This window comes from Plecotus auritus (genome assembly GCF_963455305.1).
Source record: "Plecotus auritus genome assembly, chromosome: 7".
In the NCBI taxonomy this organism is placed as follows: Eukaryota; Metazoa; Chordata; class Mammalia; order Chiroptera; family Vespertilionidae; genus Plecotus; species Plecotus auritus.
This window is the reverse complement of record NC_137774.1, coordinates 91,851,871-91,876,114: the sequence shown is the minus strand read 5'-3', so window position 1 is coordinate 91,876,114 and position 24,244 is coordinate 91,851,871. Positions and strand designations below refer to the sequence as shown.

Here is a 24,244-nt window from a genome sequence, read left to right as displayed (position 1 = left end):
AGCCTCATCATGCACCAGAACTGGGCAAGAAGCTCTACAATGGATTAAGTCATTTAATTGTTACAATCCTATGAGGAAAGTACTATTATTATCTTCAATTTACAGTTGAGGATATGGCCTTCAAAAAATTAAGTAATGGCAAATGTCACATGGCTACTATGTGGTAGTCAGGATTCAAACCTTAATCACCCAACTATAAGGGCCCAGAACTTAGCCACTGTACTATAAATGTTTCCCTTTATAAAATCCCTGGCCATAGCAAATATTCAACATGATATAATGAGGGGGGAAAAATAAGGTTAAAATTTTATGATCAAGAAGAGGAAACTATAGTTTCAGCATCCTGGCAAAGAGAAACAATTAGAATCTACAAAATGCAAGTGCTCCCACAGTCTAGGAGTTTTACTGCAAGTCCATCTTGCAAGACAAGAGAAGTGATGGGGAGAAGAGCAGTTCCATGTGCTCCCATGGAACATCCATATCCACTCATTGTGGGTGTGGGGGGTACACCTCCATTTTACAGACGAGGAAACGCAGGGCTACTGTAAGCTGGGAACTGGATGCTGGTCCCCGTATCTTGAGTATCACATTTTTCCCACCAAAAATATGCTGCTATACCAGAAATGCAACTGAATCAGCCCCAGTTGGAACAGGCTGAATTCCGGCTCACCTACCCATTCTCCTGTCCTTCCTCTGGCCCTCTGATGTCAAAGCCCTCTCAGCCTCCGGATGCGTCACCACCTTTTAGGACATTTGCAATACCACCTCCCACAGCACATTTTCCGGTCTCTCCACCAGGAGGAATACTTTTCTTAGAGTTCTGGCAGCCAGAGTCTCCCTCTCCCCCAACATCCTCTTCATCGGTGGCCTTTCTCTGATGAGCCATGAGGCCACCCACCCGGTCTAGCACACAGTTCTGTTGCAGAGGCCCTGATTAGATAATTCACATGAAAAGCGCTTCATAAACCACTTGTTAAAAGTCCTTTTCAACATCCTCACTTCTCAACTTCTATAATGTAAATGCCACCTCTTATTCTTATAGCACCTAGCTAGGGCTTTGTGCAAAATACATTCTGACACAAACACTAAGCAGCTACCATGGAATAATGCTAGGTGACCATCATAAACATTATCCCATTTAATACTTGCAAGAGCCCCGTGAGATTGGGGTTAGTGATTCCATTTGGCAGATGAAGAAACTGAGGCAGCATGAGGTTAAGGGTCTTGCCCAGGATCTGCAAGCTTGATAAACATGGGAACTTCATCTATTTTATTCATGGTTATTTAGGACTTAGTAGGGCCTCAGTAAATATTTGCTAAATTTTTTAAAATGTAAAAGTAATGTGGTACATCTACACAATGGACTATGCTGTGTTAAAAAAGAAAGAACTCTTACCATTTGCAACAGCATGAATGGACCTGGAGAGCATTATGCTAAGCGAAATAAGCCAGTCAGAGAAAGATAAATATCACATGATCTCACTCATTCATGGCAAATAATGAACAACATAAACTGATGAACAAAAACAAATCCGGAGACAGAGAAGCATCTTTCAGACCCTCAAACCTCAGAGGGAAGGTAGGGGAAGGTGGGGGTAAGAGGGAGAGATCAACCAAAGGACTTGTATGCATCCATATAAGCCTAACCAATGGCCACAGACACTAGGGGGGTGAGGGCATGAGTGGGGGGTTGAGGGACAATGGGGAGATAAGGACACATATGTAATACCTTAATCAATAAAATAAAATAAATGTAAAACTAATGCCCTGTTAGTGGTAAAATAGGTCCTTCAGTAATGTGTTTCATTCAACATAATCTTAATATTAATGAGATGCCCTAGGAACTTAACTCTTGCTTTTATCAAGCCTGTGGCAAAACTGGTTTCATTATCCTATCAACAATATTAAGTGAGGATTTAATAAATTGTATTCCCTGAATATCTGCTTTAAAGCTGGAGGACTATAACTTTTCTGGGAGAGGAAACTGTTACCAAAAGTGGAATAGGGAATTAGGACTTGACAGAAACCTGTATGTTCACTCTGCCCAACCCTTGGAGTTCTGACCTGAGCACAGCCCCATCTTCTGCACCTGAGATTTGTTCCTTGGATCCCCCAAGGAGCTGTGCCCTGGGCTTCTCTCAGCACAGAGCCTGGCCTGGCAGACCCACTCAAACCTGCCTGAAAGAACATAACCTGGTGCAGGAATGATATGGAACTCAATCTTGAGGAGACCGTGGTGACCTCATTTTTTCATACCTAAAGACCATCTTTACTCTTACTTCCTTAATATTTTTCTTTAAACTAAGTCACCTTTTTAATTAAACTTTATTAAAAGGAAGTTTTATGGAAGGCTAAAAAAAAAATTAAAATGAAAACAGTGTTAGTAAAGTCAGGCTGGATACTGCCTGTGATATTGTAACATAAAAAAAATGCAGCCCGGCCAGTGTGGTTCAGTGGTCAAGCATCAACCCATGAACCAGGAGGTCATGGTTTGATTCCTGGTCAGGGCACATGCCTGGGTTGCAGGCTCAATTCCCAGGAGGGGGCATGCAGGAGGCAGCCAATCAATGATTTTCTCTCATCACTGATATTTCTATCCCTCTCTCCCTCTCCCTTCCTCTCTGAAATCAATAAAAATATATTTTTAAAAAATACATATTTCATCTTCATCCTGTTTCTGGCACAGAGCTCCTAAAACCCTTAGAATTTCCTAAGTGATAAGAGCGATAAAAGTATCTTCTGTTATTTGTAACAAACAAGCCCCTTTCAACCACACCTGAGTTTATAATGAAGTGACTTTTGGAAAGCCCTTAAGGATGGGGCTAGTAGCCAAGGGAACCAACCCTGAGATTTACTTTCAGCCTCGTCCCTGACCTCTGGGGAGGGGAGAGGGACTGGAGATTGAACTAATCCCCAATGGCCAGTGATTTAATCAATCATGCCTAGATAACGAAGCCTCCATAAAAACCCAAAAGAATAGGGTTTGCAGAGCCTCAGGGTTGCTGAATTGGTGAAAGTGCTAGAAAGTGGAACACCTGAAGAGGGCATAGAAGCTCTGTGACCTTTCCCCATCGCTTGACCTACTCACCTTTTCCATCTACTGTTCCTGAGTTATATACTTTTGTAATAAACTAGTAACCTAGTAAGTAAACTGCTTCCCTGAATTCTGTGAATCACTCTAGCAAATTAATCAACCCTGAGGAGGGAACCTCTGGTTTATAGCTGGTTGGTCAGAAGCACAGGTGACAAACTGGACTTTCGATTTGGCATCCAAAGCGGGTAGGGAGTCATATGGGACTGAGCCTTTAAGCTGTGGGATCTGCCAGGGGTGGGCAAACTTTTTGACTCGAGGGCCACAATGGGTTCTTAAACTGGACCGGAGGGCCGGAACAAAAGCATGGATGGAGTGTTTGTGTGAACTAATATAAATTCAAAGTAAAGGAGCGGAGAGGAGAGCAAAAGAACCCTCCGCTCTTTTGGCTCCGCGGGCCGGATAGAACAACCGAACGGGCCGGATCCAGCCCGCGGGCCGTAGTTTGCCCACGGCTGTGTCTAGACAGTTGGTATGAGGAGAGTTTGAGAACTGCTTGGTGCAGGGAGTATTGAGAGTTGAGGGGAAAAAATAGTTTTCCTCTTATAGTGTCACTCTCCAAAACTCTAAGCTGGTGATAGCCCTCTTCACTTACAAAAAGAAATCAGCAACTATTAGATTTAAGGACATATTAGCACCAAACTGCAACTTTCTTCTTGTCAGTAGTGAAAAGAATTGAAAGAAAATTCTAAAAGGAGTAATCACCTTGCTTTATGGTCCTGTGTCAACAGCACCTCTATGATCCCATCTGTTTACAAAATGGAAATGTAATAGGCAGCTAGACAGACATGAGCAGAACATGGACGATGGGCCAGGTACAAAAGGTCACCTATCAAGGGACAAAATTGGAAAAACAAGGACCTCGTCCCCAGGGTAACCTTTCCTCACCTAGCATATCACCGGTCATGTGCTTGGTTTGAACTCCTGACCTTTCGTATCAGCGAGCCATGTGGTTTAGACCCCTGACTTTTCTTCCCTAGAGATAACATCTAGGCCTCAGTTGTATTTCAGCTCTAGGCCCAGAGAAGCAGCAAAACCAGACAACTGACACCATGGCTGCCTCAGACAGCTGCATTAACTAATCACCCCCTGTCCTGGCTCCAACCAATCTGCCCATGACCCTGAAAGAGCACACCTGGAAAGCTAATGATTATTCTATTGAGACCCTTCCCTGAGAGTTCCCCTAAGATTCCCACCTGCAAGAGAGAGAATATCCTCAATGCAAAGTACCCAGCAGGAGTAGCTCCTTCTGGGCTAACGCTCTGAACCTGTCTCCAAGACCCCCTTTACTCTGACTTCCCAGTGAGCTAAAGCAGCTCCCCCCGCACCTCCAAGTTAGGTCTCATCTATGCCCTTCCTTATTTCACTGTCCCAAGTGTGTTTTTGCTGTAGCCAATAAATTCTTGCTTGCTTTGCTGCATTTTGTCTCTTGTCTGAAATCTTTCCTTCAAGAAGACAAGAAACAAGGTCTCATCATCTTGCGGGTAAACAAAGATCACAGGCTGGGAAGGTGCCAGTTCCAGCTCTGCCTTGTGCAGATGATCCTGGGCAGCATCTGTAACATCACTGAGCCTTAGGTTATCTATCGGTAAAATGGTGTCTTCTACTCTGAATGGTCCCTGTGAAGTTCAAATAAGACAGACATAACTCTAAAGTGCTGTGTAAACACAAAAAAAGATTTGAAGCACAGTCTACCAATAAGGAAAAGCCAAGACTCATCCCCAGATGATTCAGGGAACCTGTGTCGCTCCCGGCTGGCTCACTCCTGACCGAGGCCCAAGTACAGAATGCTGCTTGGACTGCCAGAAACATCCCAGAGCTCTAGAATGCTGAGGAAGAGAGATCCCGACAGCATCACTTACATGGCTTGAATTTTGGTGAACTCAGGGATTTCGTCTTTTTCCTTTCTGAAGAAGAACCAGTAGGTCAGGAGACCCACAATGAGTGAAAACAGGATCATGTCCGTCATGCTGAAAAGAGACACTTCCTCAGCCACAGTCTCAGACCCGGTGGCGCTGGTATCTGTGTTGGAGTCCCCCATGTTGATCACGAAACTGTGGGAAGAGAGAAATAACAGACTTCAGCAGAGAGGAGCAGGGTCCACCTGAAGCCTGCTGAGGAGACCCCTGACAGCTTCAGCCTGGGCCTCATGCCCATGGGCTACAGCAACAGGCCAAGCATCAGGGTAGGAGCTGCTGGCTCCTGGGGAATAACCTCTGAGCCCTTGGTATAAGTTGCCTGGTAAGAGTTTCTCTGTATACACAGATAGTTTAGGCAGCAATGTCATTTAAGGTGAATACCTGGGACTCTGAATCACATTTAATCAGTCTGACCTCTGGGGTGCTGGAGATTAAGATTACAGACCATGACGCTCCATGCCAAAAAGACTGACCAAAAAACCATGGAAAAAAAAGACACACACACCAAAAAACAAAACCTGGACACCAAGGATCAAGTGAGCTTCCCCAGCTGGTGATATATACTTCATATGCATTGCCACACACAGTTCCTGGGAAAATTAAGAGCTGTCCGTGTCACTCCTGAGAGAAGACAACTGGAAGTTACAAAGACATATTTCCTGGTTTCTCCACCCTATGAAGCCTTTTCCTTCGCTGATTTTAGTCTGTACCCTTCTGCCATAATAAACCATAACTGGGAGTAAAACAGCTTTTCTGAGTTCTTGAGTCCTGGTGAATCACTAAACCAGAGGATGGTCATGGGGAACCTATCAATACATCAACCCTCTTAGTTTCCTTGAAAGATGCTCAACTGGTTCTTCCAGCATTGAAACCTGACATACAGGTAGATGTTATATGAGTCAACAAAGACCAAAGTAAGAGTACCAGAAACCTCAGCAGCCCACTTCTGCCACCTACCAACGAGGCTAGGCTCAGCTTTGGAATTGCATCAGTCCATTTTGCAATCACTGCTTTTACCAACTGGGTTGCTTTCACCACAAGCATGGCTTCCAGACTTAGTTAGAAACGCATGTCATATCTCAGCAACTCAGGCACTAGGGGATTGCTACATATCTGACTTCCGTTAGCTGCCACTGCCTCCAGGAAACCACAGGGCTAGCCCTGAGCAACTAGAGCACCCTAGCATCTGAGGGCTCCTGGCATCAGCCCTTCCCTTCTGCAACTTGTTGGGAATGGGTTATTCAGAATGGGCCCTCAAACTTCATTCTATGCTTTATTAATCTGAGTTGCTTTCTAATGTCTGAGTTCCTGAGATAAACTCAACTCATACCTTTTGATATCTTATGTTAAAGGACAAACTCAACTCTAGTGCCCACAGAGAGGACTGTTTATGTTTAAGTATTAACTTATAAACACATTCAATATTTATTCAGTGTTAGTCATCTTTTTATCCAATTGAGTCATGTTATCTGTCATGCCCAAAGCCTTCGGTCAAGCTCTCACAAAACCATGGAGAGAGGATCTGCTGGGATGGATTCTGGGAGGACCACAAAATCATGAGGCAGCAGACACTCAAAGCAAGGGGTTCTGGTCAGGACTAATGTGCTGCCACGGGAAAGCCCCCACCTGGCATGCCTCACAAAGCAGCAGTCAATGGACTTCTGCTTCCTGTCCTTCTGCCCTTCTAACTCATGCCACCCAGCCCCCCTTCTTTACCAAGGGGTAACTAAAGCTAAAACTGTTGATAGGTATGTAAGTTGATTGCACAATGCACAACTCAGGAGAAAAAGCTCATTCCTGGTAGGTGGTTTCAAAGCAATGGTGCCTTGGAGGGCTAAGAAGACTGCACATCGGCACTTACACAATCCCATTATTTTAATAATGTTTGGGTTCAATCCACCCAGACCACTGCAAGAAACTCCCAACAAGCCCTTCTCCACACAGTAGCCAGAGGGATCCTTTGAAAAAGTAAGTCAGATCTTGTCACTTCCCTAATCAAAACTCTTAAATGGCTTCATACTTAGTACAAAATCTGGAGTCTTTACCAATGAGTATTGTATGATCTGGCCCCTGCTTACCACTCCCACCACGTTTCTTACTACTCTGCCCTTTCCTCACACTTCACCAGTCACACTGGCCTCCTTGCTACTCCCCAAGCCACCTTATGTCTCAAGGCCTATGCACATGTTAACATGTTGCCCAGGGTTCTCTCTCTTCATTCAAGTCTCAACTATCACCACCTGAGAGAGACTTTGCCTCGCTATCATATCTGGTCCCTCTTCCTTCCCTTGCCCCCTCACAAGACAGATCACTACCTGACACATTTTTTCCCACTGGCCATCTCCCTGAAAACAGGGTTAGCCCACAAGGGCAGGGACTGCACTTTGTTCACAGCCTGACAGATAATGAGCACCTAGTATCAACTTGTAAATAAATAAAGGAAGGATTCTAGAGTAGCTGGGTTGGCAATACAGATTACAGAGTGGTTTTATAATCTGAAAAGCACAATACAGATGCGTCATTAGAACACAGTTTGTGAAGTTATGTCCACTCTTCTTCACTCTTGCTGTCTCTAATACCTGCACTTACTGATTCTTGCAATATCTCAGGCCTCTCTGTCTTAGGTCAGAGTCAGACCACCAGAAATTTCTGCCCCCAACAGTGAAAATATGTAGGCACTCCCACTGGAAATGTAACTGACTCCCTGTAGCAGGTAGGGGTGGGGCTCAGGCCCGGAAGCCCTCCCATCAGTACACTGGGCACTGTCAGCACTCAGATGTGGGGTCTCAACAAAACTAAGAGTGTCCCCAGTAGCTCTGACTCTGAAGTATGAAACTTCAGACAGACAAGAGCTACAGAAGAGTGCTGGAAAACACCTGGCGAACCTTTATCTGAGGCTGATCTGCAATGAGGAATTGGAGGATCCAAATGGGTAAGCACCTTGCCAAGTGGCAAAACTACGGCTTCCCAGGGAAGGGCTATGTTCAGTACCTGTCCAAATAGAAAGACCTGTTGAACACATATCTCTCCCTTGCTCTGCTATGAACCCCTAAGGGAAGAATAAACTCATGGGCACCTCTGAATCTGGCACATGGTGGGAAGGAAGGGCTGGCAGGCTGGCAAGAAGGAAGGAACTTGGGGGAAAAACCTTGGCCCCACACTTCCTACACTAGAACACAGAGCATCATTCCTGAGGTCTGAAGCTGTGAATAAGCTGTTAAACCATTATTATGATCTACTTAAACCATTATTTTCACACTGAAGCACACACACAAACACCCACCCTTGTCTCCAGCCTGTATCTTTGTACCCCTGCTCCAGAGTCTTTTTGTGCCTGAAATGTTCTTCTTCTACTTGTTTCTTACTCAGTCTTCAGACCTCAGCATAAATGTCACTTCTACGGGTCACACTTTCCTGGCAAATTACTTGACACATAATCCAGTGCTCAATAACTACCCATGGAATGAGTGAAGGCAGTCAATAAATACATTATGCCACAAAACGTAAAATTTACATCAATCGGTTACTTGAAGCTTATGGATTTAAATGAAATTTGGCAATGGGACAGAGGCTCCCAAACTCTCTCAATTCATGGAATCCCTGGTTATCTCAGTAAAATTTTGGGGGTATTCTAGGCCCAAATCAATACCTAATAGTTCCATATGGGAAGTAGTCAGGTCTAACAACCACTAAAAACCCAGCTTTGCAAAGACACAAAGTTATCAAAAGAAATGTAGATCTAACATTGAAACTGAACTACCCCAAGACAGTACTAACATGGACAGATGTGGGCTTTCACTAATGTGGACTTCCACTGCACTGGAAAATTAGGCACCTCTGGAGGTTTATTGTGGTGCCTCAGCAGTCTGGGAACAAAGACCCTATGACAGTCACTCTCCTCTGCTGTGTGACATATTTTGATGGAAAATTTTTGGATGTCCTGCCTGACAAGTCCTCCATTTCAGTGTGACAGGGTGACCATAAGATTATCTGAGGTCCCCGCAGGCACTCCAAAGATACTTTGGAAGCCCTGTGTGATCTTTCTGCCCTGTGAGTAATTTCTTCTTTCCACGTGCAGAGCTCATGGGGTCAAAGGCAAGATTTGTCAGCAACAGAAGAAAGGGAGGGAGGGAAGGAGGGGGAGAGAGAGAGAGAGAGAGAGAGAGAGAGAGAGAGAGAGAGAGAGAGAGAGAAATGGACATGAGAAAATAGAAAGAGTAATTTCTTAACTAGACCAGAGTCTTGCCACACCCCTGCCACCAACTGGCTGAGCCTCTGTAAATCTCTTAAGGGCAGTAGGTTTTGAAGTCCCCATCTGTAAAATTAGGCACAGAAAAGGGGGTATATGGAAAGACCACCCCAAAGAAAACAGATCTGACTTGATCTTTTATTATAAATTAGGTCTACACATAATTTTTTATTATAAAAGACAGAAAAGGGCATATACACTATTCCTCCTGAATTTAAACAGCCAGCCAATTTCCACTAATGGTGTGGGCCAAGGTTAGCAACTACACAGTCCCAGCACCAGCCAGCAGGCAGCCCACCACAATGCAGAAGAGATGAACAAATCACTGGCCTCTGTGTTCTAATGGCGCATCTGTATTGTGCTTTTCAGATTATAAAGCCACTCTGTAATCTGTATTGCCAACCCAGCTACTCTAGAATCCTTCCTTTATTTATTTACAGGCAGGGGCAATGGTGGACCTTCACCAGCTTCTGAAAGAACAAACAAGGTAAGAACAGAAGGCCCCTTTCCCCATCCAACTGTTTACAATATCAAAGAATAAAATCACCTTCCATGAAGCATTTGTGGCTTTCATTTACTATATTCAACTTCTGGTCAGTAAACAAGACTGGTCAACCAACCCAGCACTGACATCAGAGTGAGCCCATCACCTGATGCAGCAAGAAGGAAGTGAACAAGCAATTTAGTCGTCCCCTTCAGTATGCAAATCACCCAGCAGCAAACAGTCACTGTCACCCGGAGGCAGCCCAGTTGAGTCTGGCATCCACCCCCCAGCTTCAGTGAGAAGAGAGTCTGCCCAGGCCCAAAACCTCTGCCAAGGTTTAGTGGCTTTAAGGTGAGGGAAAATCCTCAAGGAAATAAAGACTGCTCTTGCCTAAAACTCATCCTCCAGAAACTGAGAGGTGCTCAGGGTACCTTTCCCAAGGCAGCCTGCTAAAGAGCAGTGCTCAAAAGGGCAACTGGAATAGATTTCTCTCTAACCAGTGTCCATAAAGTTCATCATCCAAACTGAGATGTCGTTGGTGTGGATTTCTTTGGGTTTATCCTCTTTGGGATTTTCTCAGCTTCTTGATTTTGTAGATTTGAGGACTTTTCAACCATTATTTTCTTCAAATACTTTTTCATCCCCACCCTCTTTCTCCTCTCTTTCTGGGACTATGATGACATAAATGTTTTTTATTAGTCCCATAACCTCCTGAGGCTCTATTCAGTTTTTTAAAAAATATTTTTAATTGATTTTAGTGAGAGGGAAAGAGAGAAACATCAATGATGAGAGATGATCATAGATCGGCTGCCTCCTGCATGCCCCCTACTGGGGATTAAGCCTGCAACCCTGGCATGTGCTCTGACCGGGAATTGAACCATGACCTCCTGGTTCATGGGCCGATGCTCAACCACTGAGCCACAACTGCTGGACTCTGTTCAATTTTATCAGTCTAGTTTCTCAGTTGTTCAGACTGGCAATTCCTACTGTTCTATCTTCAAGTTCACTGATGATTTTCTGTCTTCTTCATTCTATGGTGGAGCCATCCATTGAGGTTTTTTATTTTTCAGTATTGTATTTTTCAGTTCTAGGATGTCTGTCTGGGTCTTCTTTATATCTTGTATGATTCAAACATCTGTATCACATTGATGTTGGCATCTGTTGATTGTCTTTTCCCAGACAAGTTGAGAACTTCCTAGTTCTTAGTATGGTAAGTGATTTTTTGTTTTGTTTTAATCCTCACCCAACAACATGCTTATTGATTTTAGAGAGATGGAGAGAGAAACATTGATCGGTTGCCTTCCCACATGGGCCCCGACTGGGGACTGAACCCGCAACCTAGGTATGTGCCTGACTAAGAATCAAGCTCACAACCTTTCAGTGTACAGGGCCATCCTATAACCAGCTGACCCACACTGGCCAGGGCTAGTGAGTGATTTCTTATTGTATCCTCTCTTTTTATTTAAATCCTCTTTTTCAGGCCTCCTCTGCCACCACACTGGTGGGGGATGGAGAGCACCAACTCATTGCTGTCATTCATAGGCATAGCCCAACAGTTGCAATGCCATGGGGAAGCCTGGTGGGGGGGGGGCGTGGAATAGAGGTCTGAGGACAAAGAAAGTAAGATGGTCCAAAACAGTCAAAGAAGTTATACTAGCATCTGAGCTCGGTCATGAAAAATGAAACAGTCCACCAATCAGATAAGGGAGATAAGAGAAATCCCCGACAGAATTAGTAGATATCAAGGCCTAACCATGAAAGAAAAATAGCTACAGAATTTGGTGTAATTCAAGTGTGGTACAATGGGATGCATTTATATGTGTGGGTGTAAGGGTGGTAAGAGATGAGTCTTTTAAATGAGACTGAGACCAGGACCCAGGAGCCCTCTATGTGTCTGAAGTCTTTGGGTCCTGGGTAGCCAGTGACGATAGGGCAAGGGTGTGACATGATTAGAAAGAACTATGCCATAGGATGGTAATGCTATACACTGGTGCTTGCACCACGTCATGATATCAGTAAGTCACAGAGCCTTGACCAAGGCAGCCTAGATGAGAATATGTTCAGGCCAATGCTCCACAGCAGATGCTCAAATGCCTCTAGCTAACAACCTTTCCCCTACATAACAGCTTATGAGTGTGATCTGGAGACACATGACTGGTATTGTAAAAGCTGGATCTGTGAAAGCATGACTTGGCGAGAACCAGACAGAAGAGCCAGCATCATTCAGCACAAATTGAGCTGACAATTTGTGGAACCGGAACTGCAGCTGGTCGTGGAGAGCCTTGCAGGCTTATTTCAATCAGTCTTTCTGGAGCCTTGGCCACTTAGCCTGAACACCATGTGGGGTGAACCCACAGATCCCTAAACCCTTGGCAACATACTCCAGAGCCTTTTGTGGATATAACTTAGTAATATTGTTAAAAGTCAGCACAGGGCAATTTGTGGGTACAAGATACTTCAGAGGAGTTCCGTGAGAGAATAGAAAATATATATTGGTCTCTGTCTCTGGTTCCTGGAACAGCTCCTAAAACCCTTGGAATTTCCTGAGTGATAGAAGTGTCTTTTGTTCTAATGAGGCAGCTCCTGGATGTCTCCTGGTCACCAGAAAGACAAAGTCATGATTAGAAGCTGGGGATTTTCAGCCCCAACCCCCAAACTCCAGAAAATGGAGTTAAAATTGATGATGCCTATGTGATGAAGCCTCCATAAAATTCCAATAGTATGGAGTTTGAGACCTCCAGGTCAGTGAACACATCCACATACTGAGGTGACATACTCCCACTTCCACAGGACAGAAGCTCCTGCACTCAGGACCCCCTCACACCTTGCCCTATTAACCTCTTCAGCTGGCTGTACATCTACACCCTTTATCATGTCCTTCAATAAACTGGTCAAGGTAAGTAACTGTTTTCCTGAGTTCTGTGAGCCACTCTAGCAAATTAACTGAACCCAAGGAGGAGGTCATTAGAACCCCCATTGATAGCCTTCCGTCAGTAGCACCTAGACTTGTAACTGGCATCTGACAGGGTGGTCTTCTGGGATCTGATGACATATCTGCAGGTAGACAATGTCAGAATCGAGTTAAATTGTAGAACTCCCAGCTGTTGTCACAGAAAATGAAGGGTTGTGATTGTGGTAGTAGTGTGAGAGTAAAGGAAAGACTCAGGAGGGAAGACTGGGTTTTTCTAACACAAGTTCATCCTCCTGACCATTCCTTTGCCTCAATTAAGTTTGAATTCAAATAAGGCAAAGAGAAACACAAATTTGAGACTTGCCTTAATTTACTCAGGTGCTGGTCAAACCAGTTCTGAAGGCTGCTTCTGCCTCTAGTACAGCCGTGGGCAAACGGATCCGGCCCATTCGGCTGTTCTATCCGGCCCGCAGAGCCGAAAGAGCGGAGGGTTCTCTTGCTCTCCCCTCTGCTCCTTCACCAGCAGCAGTGTTAACATGGCAACGTCGGGAAACACGGCCGCAGCTCCTTCTTCTGAGTGAGGAACAACCTCAGTAGAAGGAACAACCTCTCAGTCTTCCAGAGGCTCCTTGTAATGCCCGCGGACGCGTCTCCCGACATCACCCTGGGAATGCGTAGACACGTTATCGTGGTGATGTAGGGAGACACGTCCCTGGAGAGCACAGTATCAGAGCCTTTCTGAGGTAAGATTAAGAGCTCTACTCAAACACAATTTTTTCCTGTTCCCACATTCTGTACATCACAATGACTTGTTAATAAAACAACAAAGACTTTCAGCTTTTAGGGCTTGTATCCACTGCAGTTTTTTTTCCCACTGCGGACGCGTGCAGCAGGGAAAAAGACACACAGAGGACATGTCACACTAGCCATGCTGTGGCTGCATTTTTTTGCTGATACGGATGCGGTATCAGTAACGCTACCGTGGCCACTAACTGCATGTGTTAGCGGCAAAATAAATGCATTTTGTGCTGCGTTTGCTTCTCCCCCTTGTGCCTGTAAAAATGCGTGCTACAGGGCATTTGTGTTAACATGCACCACTGCACATTAGCATCAATGCCAACATGATGGAAACCTGTGTACCCTGCATTAACCCTAGCTGCGCTGCATTGCAGTACTGCACCACACTGCAACGGCAGCACGGCTAGTGTGAACAAACCCTAATTCAGTGGGTTGAACAAAAAGATTGTATAGAAATGTGATGAACTAAAGATTTTATTACAAAATCGATTAATTTCAGGGTTTCAGAAGTAATTGGACAAATGAAAAACTGAAAATCAAATGTTCATATCTAATACTTGGATGAAACCCTTTCCTGGTAATGACAGCCTGAAGTCTTGTACTTATGGACATCACCAGATGCTGGGTTTTCTCCTTTGTAACGCTCTGCCAGGCTGTCACAGTAGGGGTATATATATAAATATCCTGCCATTTCCAGCTTTTAATAAGAAAAACTGTTGCAATGGGCATTTAAAAGTGGCACTTGGTTGTTTTTATAGAGTCCAGTGGATGCAATCTGACATTGATAATGGGCTCTTTCACACTATGTGCACTGCGGCTGTTTTTTTGCCAGTAACGGAAGTGCTAGTGGTAACTACTGGTTACCCATGTTTTGCACTGCCCTAGCACCTCCCATACAAGTGTGTCTGGAAGACACAGCAATGTGCAGCTATGTGTGTTACCATAAACAAAGGGCCTGTGTGAAAGATACACAGGTTTCCTATGGAGGAAAGGGTTGTTCTCTATGGTCAGGGTGTGCCTCTGTCCCATGTCTGAACTTTTTCAGATGATTTTGTTATATATATATATTTTTTAGAAGACCAAAAATGTTATAGTAGAGCAAATTTAATCACTTGTTTTTATACTTTACTGTCTTATTTTAGTAAAGAATTTAATAAGAGAACAGTACTATTGGTTTTAGCCCAATATTAAACATGAGTGGACCAAAGAAAAGGAAAGTGGTCAGTGAATGCCGAGTGTTTAAGAGGGAGTGGACAACAAAATATTTTTTCACCGAAGTCCGATCAATGCCGGTATGTCTGATATGCCAGGAAACACTTGCAGTCTTCAAAGAGTACAATCTCAGCTGTCACTTTGCCACAAAGCATGGCAACTATGCTAGCAAGCAGTCACCTCAAGAATGGGAGGCTACTGCACAGAGGTTGATGGCTAAATTACAGGCTCAGCAAAATGTCTTTCACGGACAAACTGCAATTCAAGAGACAACTACCAAAGCAAGTTTTATGCTATCATTCAAATTAGCAAAAGCTAGCAAACCTCTCTCTGAAGGCGAGTTTTTGAAAGAATATATGATAGAGACAGCAGGTCTCTTGTGTCCAGAGAGCAAAGGCAAGTTTGAAAAACTCAGCTTATCGTGCAGGACAGTGACTCTGATTGATGAAGACTTGGCCAGAAAGTTAAATAGTAAGGCAGAGTTCTTTAAGTTTTATTCACTAGCATTGGATGAAAGTAATGACGTAAAGGACACTGCTCAGCTCTTAATTTTTATCCGAGGGATTAGTGACAATTTTGAAATTACGGAGGAGTTTTTAGCCATGGAGCCACTGAAAGGAAAAACACGGGGAGAGGACTTGTATGACCGGGTGTCTACTGTCATCGAGAAAATGAAGCTACCATGGAGTAAACTTGCTAATGTCACGACAGATGGATCTCCAAATTTAACTGGAAAAAATGTTGGACTGCTAAAAAGAATTCAGGATAAAGTGAAAGAGGAGAACCCTAACCAAGATGTTATTTTTCTTCACTGTATTATTCACCAGGAATCATTGTGCAAGTCTATATTACAACTTAATTATGTTGTTAATCCAGTCGTAAAGCTTGTTAATTTCATTTGAGCAAAGGGACTTCAGCACCATCAGTTTATTAAGTTTCTGGAGGAAACTGATGCGGATCACCACAACTTACTTTACCACTCTCGTGTCCGCTGGTTGAGTTTGGACAAAGTTTTCCAACGAGTGTGGGAGCTCAAAGAAGAGATTGGTGCATTTTTGAAATTAAAGGGGAAGTCTGACGAATTTACTGAGCTGAGTGACAAGAATTGGCTGTGTGACTTTGCATTTGCTATAGATATATTTTCACATTTGAATGAGCTAAATGTGAAGCTACAGGGAAAAGATCAGTATGTACATGACATGTACACTAATGTGAAAGCCTTTAAATCGAAGCTGATTTTCTTTTCCAGACAAATTTCAGACAAAGTCTTCACTCATTTTGCCACACTAGCCACACAGAAGGAGACCATCCAAAACGTGAATACAGCAAATCACTGGATGACCTGCATGCAGAATTCTGTCGTCGGTTTTCTGATGTTGAAAAAATTGACCAGTCACTTCAACTGATGGCCTGTCCTTTGTCACAAAACCCTGAAACAGCACCAGAAGAGGTGCAACTGGAACTCATCGATCTTCAGTCTGACTTTGTCCTAAAGGAGAAATTCAGCTCTCTTGAACTAAGAGACTTTTATGCTTCACTTAATGAAGCCACTTTTCCAAACATCCGGAGGATGGCACAGAAGATACTGGTGCTGTTTGGGTCAACCTATGTTTGTGAGCAGACATTTAGCGTCATGAACATAAACAAAGCCCCTCACAGATCCAGCTTAACTGACGAACACCTCAGATCTATCCTGAGAATAGCCACAACAAAACTAACTCCAGACTTTGATGCATTAGCTAAAAAAGGAGACCAACAACACTGTTCCCACTGAAGTTGATGTTTTAAAGACCAAAAACCTTTCAACCCAGTCTACATTGCCATCTACATCTACGTCCTGGGCATAATTTGGAAGTTGCACTAAAGAAAATCTTTAATTTACTGTTTACACATTTTGTTCTTTTCTATTTGTTTTAGTTTTAAATTATTTTATTATATTTAAGTTTAATTTGAAAGGCTTTTGTACCTTTCCTTTGTTAGGCAATTTTATTTTGCCTTTGCCATCTTCAATATAAGGTATGTTATTGTGCTATGATTCCTCCATTTTTTGAAGTTTCAAATTATAATAATTAGTGTTTACATTCTTCTTGTTAAAATGTTTGAAATGAATAAAACTATTGAAATAAAAAAAAAAGACCGTACCCTTTTATGTAATGATGTTTACTTTGAATTTATATTAGTTCACACAAACACTCCATCCATGCTTTTGTTCCAGCCCTCTGGTCCAGTTTAAGAACCCATTGTGGCCCTCGAGTCAAAAAGTTTGCCCATACCTGCTCTAGTACATCGGCAGGAATAAGGGGTGACAGTCTGAAAAGAACCCTTAGAGAGCAATCAGACCCGACACCCTCCCCTGCCAAACACACACGCAGCAAGCCTGTAGCACAGACAATAATGCACCCTCCCCGTTTTACAGAAATGAGAATGAGATGGGCCAATGTCCATATGACCTCCCAAAGTGAATGTGCACTAAGGGCTCATTAATAGAGGTACAGATGGACTCCACATGTAGCATCAAGGACAAACTGGAACACAACCAGAAAGAGTTCCCAGGAAGGTGCAGTCCCAAAACATGTCACGTGAGAAACAGTAAAGAACTGGAAAGTTTACTATTCTAAGGAAAAGGAGAGTCAGAGGCAGCTGATACCTTCTTTGGGTTGTCAGAAAACAGAGAAAGGAGAGGCCCCAAAGTGCAGAAGTGGTGCCTGGTGATGGAGGGAAGAGTTGTACACACTCTGTAAGAAGAGCTTTCTGACAAAGGTGCCTGGAAAAGAACAAACTGCTGTGAGGCATGGCCCCCTATCTTAGCAGATGTGCCAACAGAAGGCTGGGTGATCTGAGTTTAATGACAGAGAGAGTACCTGCCATCCTAGGGGCCTGGGACACAGACCCACCAAATTAATGCTCATTAAATGGAACTGGCTGATTGGTAACAATGTTGAGGGAAATCCCAAGGCTCTGACCTTTAATACTTAAATGCTGACTCCTGGATCTCTTGCATTGAACACTCTGAATGAATTCTCTCTCTCTCTCTCTCTCTCTCTCTCTCTCTCAGTTTACATTAAATAAGAGCTAGGGAAAGCAAGGATGCAATGACAGACATCCCACAGTGATATGTGATCCCATAGCATATCCTAACGCCCCAGGAAAGAGGCTTAGGATAGATCTCTGAAAATGAAAATGGCAGGAAGGGTGAAGTACTAACTCTTTCATTTAAAAAAACTGGTCCCATATGTTTTTGCTCAGCTAAGGAAACCATCAACAAAATGAAAAGACAAGCAACTGAATGGGAAAACATATTCCCCTGATAAGGGATTAATATCCAAAATTTATAAGGAACTTATAAAACTCAACGCAAAAAAAAACAATTAAAAAATGAGCAAAGGACCTGAATAGACACTTTTCCAAAGAGGATATACAGATGACCAATAGACATGAAAAGATGCTCAATGTCACTAACCATCAGAGAAATGCAAATTAAAACCACAATGAGATATCACCTTACACCTGTAAGAATGGCTACCATCAACAAGTGTTGGTTAGGATGGAGAAAAGGGATCCTTTGTGCACTGTTGGTGGGGAATGCAAACTGGTACAGCCACTGTGGAAAACAGTATGGAGCTTTTTACCTCAAAAAATTAAAAAGGGAACTGCCTTATGACCCAGTGATTCCACTTCTGGGAATTTATCCAAAGAAACCCAAAACACTAATTCGAAAGAATATATGCACCCTATGTTCATTGCAATGTTATTTACAATAGCGAAGATTTGGAAGCAGCCCAAGTGTCCATCAGTAGATGAGTGGATAAAATAGCTAGGGTACATTTACTAGTACACAATGGAATACTACTCAGCTGTAAAAAAAAAAAAAAAAAGAAAAGAAAATTTTACCCTTTGAAACAATGTGGATGGATCTGGAGAACATTATGCTAAGTGAAATAAGCCAGTCAGAGAAAGACAAGTACCATATGATTTCACTATATGTGGAATTTAATGAACAAACTAAACTACCTTGCAAAACAGAGACAAACTCACAGATAGAGAGCAGGCTGACAGCTCTCAGGGTGGGGGTTGGCAGGAAGCATGGAGGGACTGAGCAAAAAAAAAAGAAAAACAAGACAAAGCACTCATGGATACAGACAACAGTGTGGTGACTGGGGACTGGGGAGAGGGAGGTGGGTGGAAGTGGTAGAGGGTATAGGAGGATGAATGGTGATGGAAATAAAATAAAATTTAATTTAATTTAATTAAAAACAAACAAAAACTGGTCCTAACAACAGTCTGTGCTTCACACAGAGTTGTCTCAGCGTTATCAAGGAGCTTCTTACCGGGTAAATGGCCTGGCTCCCCCCAGCACACCATTATCATGTCCTAATTATGTCTTTAAAACCCAACTCCAGGCCCTGGCTGAGTAGCTCAGTTGGTTAAAGCGTTCTCTCAGTACACCAAGGTTGCAGGTTTGATCCCTGGTCCAGGCACATACAAGAAACAACCAAAGAATGCATAAGTAAGTGGAACAACAAATCCATATATCTTTCTCTCTCTCCCTCTTCCCCCCCGCCCCACCTCAAAAATTAATAAATAAAAAAGACACAACTCGGGCTGCACAGATGCTGCTCCCTAATGGTACTTTCACTGCTCCTTCTGGCTCCAAGAGGGAGGACTCGGTATCTGCAAACAGTGACAGAGAGGAAAAGGAATGCAGGACTCAGGCACCTCAACAACCATTTGTGCCAGAATTTCCAGACTCTCCCTGCACAGCCACCACTTCCCAGACTTGTCTCACCCTGCTCAAATGTTTGATTAAAAGCCAGGCCAGCCCTAGCCTGTTTGGCTCAGTGGATAGAGCATTGACCTGTGGACTGAAGGGTCCCAGGTATGATGCTGGCCAAGGGCACATGCCCAGGTTTCGGGCTCGATCCCCAGTGGGGGGCGTGCAGGAGGCAGCCAAACAATGATTCTCTCTCATCATTGATGTTTCTATCTCTCTCTTCCTCTTCCTTCCTCTCTGAAATCAATTTAAAAAATACTTTTAAAAAAAGGGAACTTTAAAACAAAGAAAATGTATTCTGTTTTATAAACATTTTTTTTCATGCTGCTAGAGGACCCTTTATAAGGATATTTCCTTTGGCTGTCCAATAGTCTACTGACTTGATGTACCATTACTTACTTAATTACTTCCCTATTCTTCATTCATTGAAATATTTTTGATCACATAAATATATACGGACACGAGAGAGAAAAGCACAGCTCTGCTATGCAAAAGTTCACAATCTGGTCAAGGAAACACAGAAAACACTGTAGTCAAATGTGAGAAATGCAATAAAACCACAGTGCTGTGAGGATAGAGAAGTGACTAACCTGCCCCAGGAAAATGGGGGGATACTCCACAAATGGGCAATTTTAGCAGGGTTGTTTCCAATTCCTCACTTTGTTAAATAAGAGTAGCAGTGGTTGCCCACTATAAGCAAGCATGGGGCCTGGCACTTCTTGGGTGTATGTATGTTACTATGTCAGCCACCTCCCACGGAAATTACTATTATGGCCTAAAATGATGAGCTCAATGCTCAGATCAGTTTAAATGGTTTGTGTGATGTGGTAAGTTGTAGAGACTAAATTAAAATGTGTGTCTACAAAAATAAATAAATAAATAAAATAAAATGTGTGTCTACTTCTGAAGTCCATTCTGATTTCCTCCCTAAATAATATTAATAAAAGCATCTTTAAATAAAAAAGATTTTCTCTCTAAAAAAATTCCTTAAATTCTCAACTAGATTTGAATTTATAGAACTCTTGCTAGATACATTGTCTTCAAATAGGATCAATCTCTAGCCAAGCTAATAAGAAAAAAGCGGGGGGGGGGGGGGGTTTGACATAAATTACTAATATAGGGAATAAAAGAGGAGACATCATTAGATTCTAGAGACATTACTATGGTAACATGGGAAATTATGAACAACATTATGCTAACATTTGATAACTTAGATGAAATGGACAAATTTCTTTATAAACATACACTATCAGAGCTCATCCAAGAAAAATAGATAACCTGAAAAGTTTAAAATAATCCAAATTCCATTGTTAAAACACTTCACCAAAAATGAATACCAGGAGCAGATAGCATTGGTAAATTCTAAACATTTAAGGAAGAAATAATACCAATTATATACAACACCTGTCAGAAATAGATTTTCCAACTCATTTTATGAGGCCTGTGTTACCCTAATACCAAAACCAGACAAAGATAGTACCAAAAGAAAACAAAAAACAACTACAAACCAACATACCTTAAAACATAGATGCAAAAATCTAAAATATTAGCAAATTTAAAAAGATACTACAACTTATAAAAAAGATACTACATCATGATCAAATGGAGTTTACTCCAGGAATAAAGGTTGGTTTGATATTCAAAAACAATATAATTTACTCAAATAGGCTTAAAAAAAAAAAACACCATATGATCATCTTAATAGATGGAGAAATAGTATCTAACAAATTCAACATCCATTCATGATGAAAACACTGGGCAGACTGGGAATAATAGAGAACTACTTTAACCTGATAGTCATGGACATGTTATTACAATAATAGTACTGACTTAATTGGGTTATTGTGAGGGTTAAGTAAGCTGCATTTGTAAAGGTTTAGAGCAGTGCCTAGCACAGAGCATGTAATAAATGTAGCTGTTACTATTAAAAGTTCTGAATAAGAAATAAACAACAACCAAAAATTAAGTAGCTGCAGCTATGCTATGAAAACAAATGACCTACTGCTACATGCAATAATACGATGAATCTCAACAGATGTAATATTGAATGAGAGAAGTCAAATATGAAAAAGGACCAAACATTTATAGTTTAACTTCAAGAATAGACAAAGTAATCTATGGTGATAGATATCAGAATAGTGGTTATCTTTGGAGCAAGGGTCATGAGTAGGAGACAAAAGGGAAGCTTCTGGCATGCTGGACAATGTGTATCTTGACCTGGTATTTCCAGGGTAGTTACAGGGGGAGCTGATCTATATAAAAATTCGTGAAGCTGTACATTGAAGGTTTGTGAAACTTACTATACACAAGTTACTGCAAAATAAGTAAGCATCTAAAATACAATAGCATATGTGCTATGGCCCCAATGATGTAAATATTTATGTATGTGTATGCAAAAGATGATATATAAAAGGATCATCACAAAAATATTATGTCAGGGGTGAGAGTTTATTTTTCCCCCACTTTATGTTTAATGTATTATTTACAGTCTTTTTTAAAAAAATAATAAGCATGTGTTATTTACCTAATCAGAAAAATATTCTTAAAGCTATTTTCTTATGGGAAAAAAAACACACACACACACCCTGGCCCCCAGGTCCAGGGATTCCCTTCTTGGAATGTGCCTCTCACTGGGCCAGTGACATGTTCACTGCAGCACTGCTATGTTTTCAATCCAAATTACAGAATGCTGTGCAGTAGTTAAAAATAATTAGATGAAATTAATGGCACGTTAGACTGCCAAAACACATTAAATAAAAAAGAAAGTCATATCCTCATTATGAAGCAATTAGTGAAATAAAAGGAAAATTACATATTTCTCCAGAAAATGATCCAAGAGGATAGGTACAATATAATGGTGATTTCCTGAATGTCTAGAATATGATTGGGGTGGTGGGTATCTAAAGAGAGCTTTGCTTTGTCTGTCCTTTTATAATGAGACATCTGATAGTCATGTGCTACTTTGGAAACTAAAAATAAATATATGGGAGCTGGATAGCATACTGAAGAAGGAAGTTACAAATATGGGAAGAGAGAATGAGAAATGAACACTGTGGTGTTGGACTGAAATTGGAGGTATCCATGTGCACAATGTTTTTTAAAAAATATATTAAGATAGATCTAGACATATGTATATGATTATGTGTATTTCCTAGTTTTTTCTGCTGAGAGGGCCTAGACTTAACTCAGGAACAAGGAGCCATCTTGGTTTCTAAACCATTCTCCATCTAAAGGAACCAGGGCTCCTTGGAAAAATGGCTGACTCCAGAATTAGGGAAGGAAAAGTAGTGAATAAACCTGAAGCATTTTGCTGTGCTAAATAATAGGGAAGGGCTTGAGTAATGATAGGACATGTCCGAAATCTACGAGGATGGGGGCGTTGACTCACTGGCCAAATCTGGGACGATTTGAACATAAAGAACATAGTGACAGATTATAACCCATAGGATGAAAAAAATAACCTATGAGTCAATACTGATATATATATAGATGAATAAATACATGGGCAAAAAGAGAAAGTTCTTCATTACAGAAGAATGCCAGCTAATAAATGTAGAAGAAATGAAAGACAGAAAACCACTAATTAGCAACCACCATAGTTATAACTATCTCAGACAAGAATTATGAATGCTAGCCCTAGCCGGTTTGGCTCGGTAGAGAGAAGAGTCCCAGGTTCAATTCTGGTCAAGGGAACATGACCGGGTGGCAGGCTCGATCCCCAGTGGGGGGCATGTAGGAGGCAGCCAATCAATGATTCTCTCTCATCATTGATGTTTCTATCTCTCTCTCCCTCTTCCTTCCTCTCTGAAATCAATAAAAAAAAATATTAAAAAAAATTATGAATCTAAAACTTGTGGGTAAAAGTTTGTTGAGAAACTGATTGTTACATAGGGGAAAATAGAATTTCATAATGGAGAACCTGGCTGACACCACCATAACCAAGTGATCAAAGTTAACAGCTCCAATATTGGGGAAAAGTGACATCACCTGCCACCTGATATGATGTTCCTGTGTTCCTAAGTACACAATACCATTTCTGTGATATCCTGCCAAAAATACATAACCTTAATTTTATCATGAAGAAACATCAGACAAATCCAAACTGAGGAATATTCTACAAAGAAATGGCATGACTTTTTCAAAAATGTCAAGGTCATAAAAGACAGAAAAAGACTGAGGAATCAGTCTACATCAAAGAAAACTAAAAAGTGGTTACAGTTAAATGAAATCTTGGACCAGGAAAAAAATTGTTTTTCTTTTGTTATAAGACATTAGTGGCAAAATTTGAAAAAAACTCTATGTTTAGACAATATAGTATTTACAATGTTCATTTCCTGATACTGATTATTGTACTATGATTATGTAGGAAAATGACCTTGATTTTTAGAAAATAAACACTTAAGTACTTAGGAATAAATGAGCACCATATCTCAACTAGGTCAATAAAAAATGTTTAAAAACATGTATAGACAGAGAAAATGATAAAGCAAACACAGAATAATGTTAATACTTAGGAATTTTAATTGAAGAGTATTCAAGAATTCTTTGGATTATTTTGGCAACTTCTCTGTAAATCTGAAACAATTTCAGAATAAAGAGCCAAGAATAATATCTGCCTACTGAAGAGATATGCTACATTAAAAAACAAAGTTAAAGAAAATGCAATCCAAACACCTACTATTTGTTTATGTTCTACCCATTTTTTTACATGTATACTATAAAGATATATTTATTTTTAATATTATTGAGTGCATACTACATACAATTTTTTAAATTTATTTTCAATTTTCCAGATTTTTAAAAATTGAA

At 41.6% G+C, this 24,244-nt stretch overlaps 1 protein-coding gene across 3 annotated transcripts in view; it reads right to left on the bottom strand.

Annotated features, from left to right (window-relative positions):
• POR (cytochrome p450 oxidoreductase) overlaps window positions 1-24,244 on the bottom strand; it is a 118,379-nt gene that overhangs the window by 28,597 nt on the left and 65,538 nt on the right. For 2 of the 3 annotated variants that reach the window (XM_080680945.1, XM_080680942.1), the window contains exon 2: window positions 4,954-5,145. In XM_080680945.1, the coding sequence (XP_080537071.1) occupies window positions 4,954-5,132 (179 nt within the window). In that variant the 5' untranslated portion in view covers window positions 5,133-5,145. Of the gene's footprint in view, window positions 1-4,953; window positions 5,146-5,515; window positions 5,626-24,244 lie in introns of those variants that run through there. The other variant, XM_080680943.1, reaches the window with a different exon arrangement.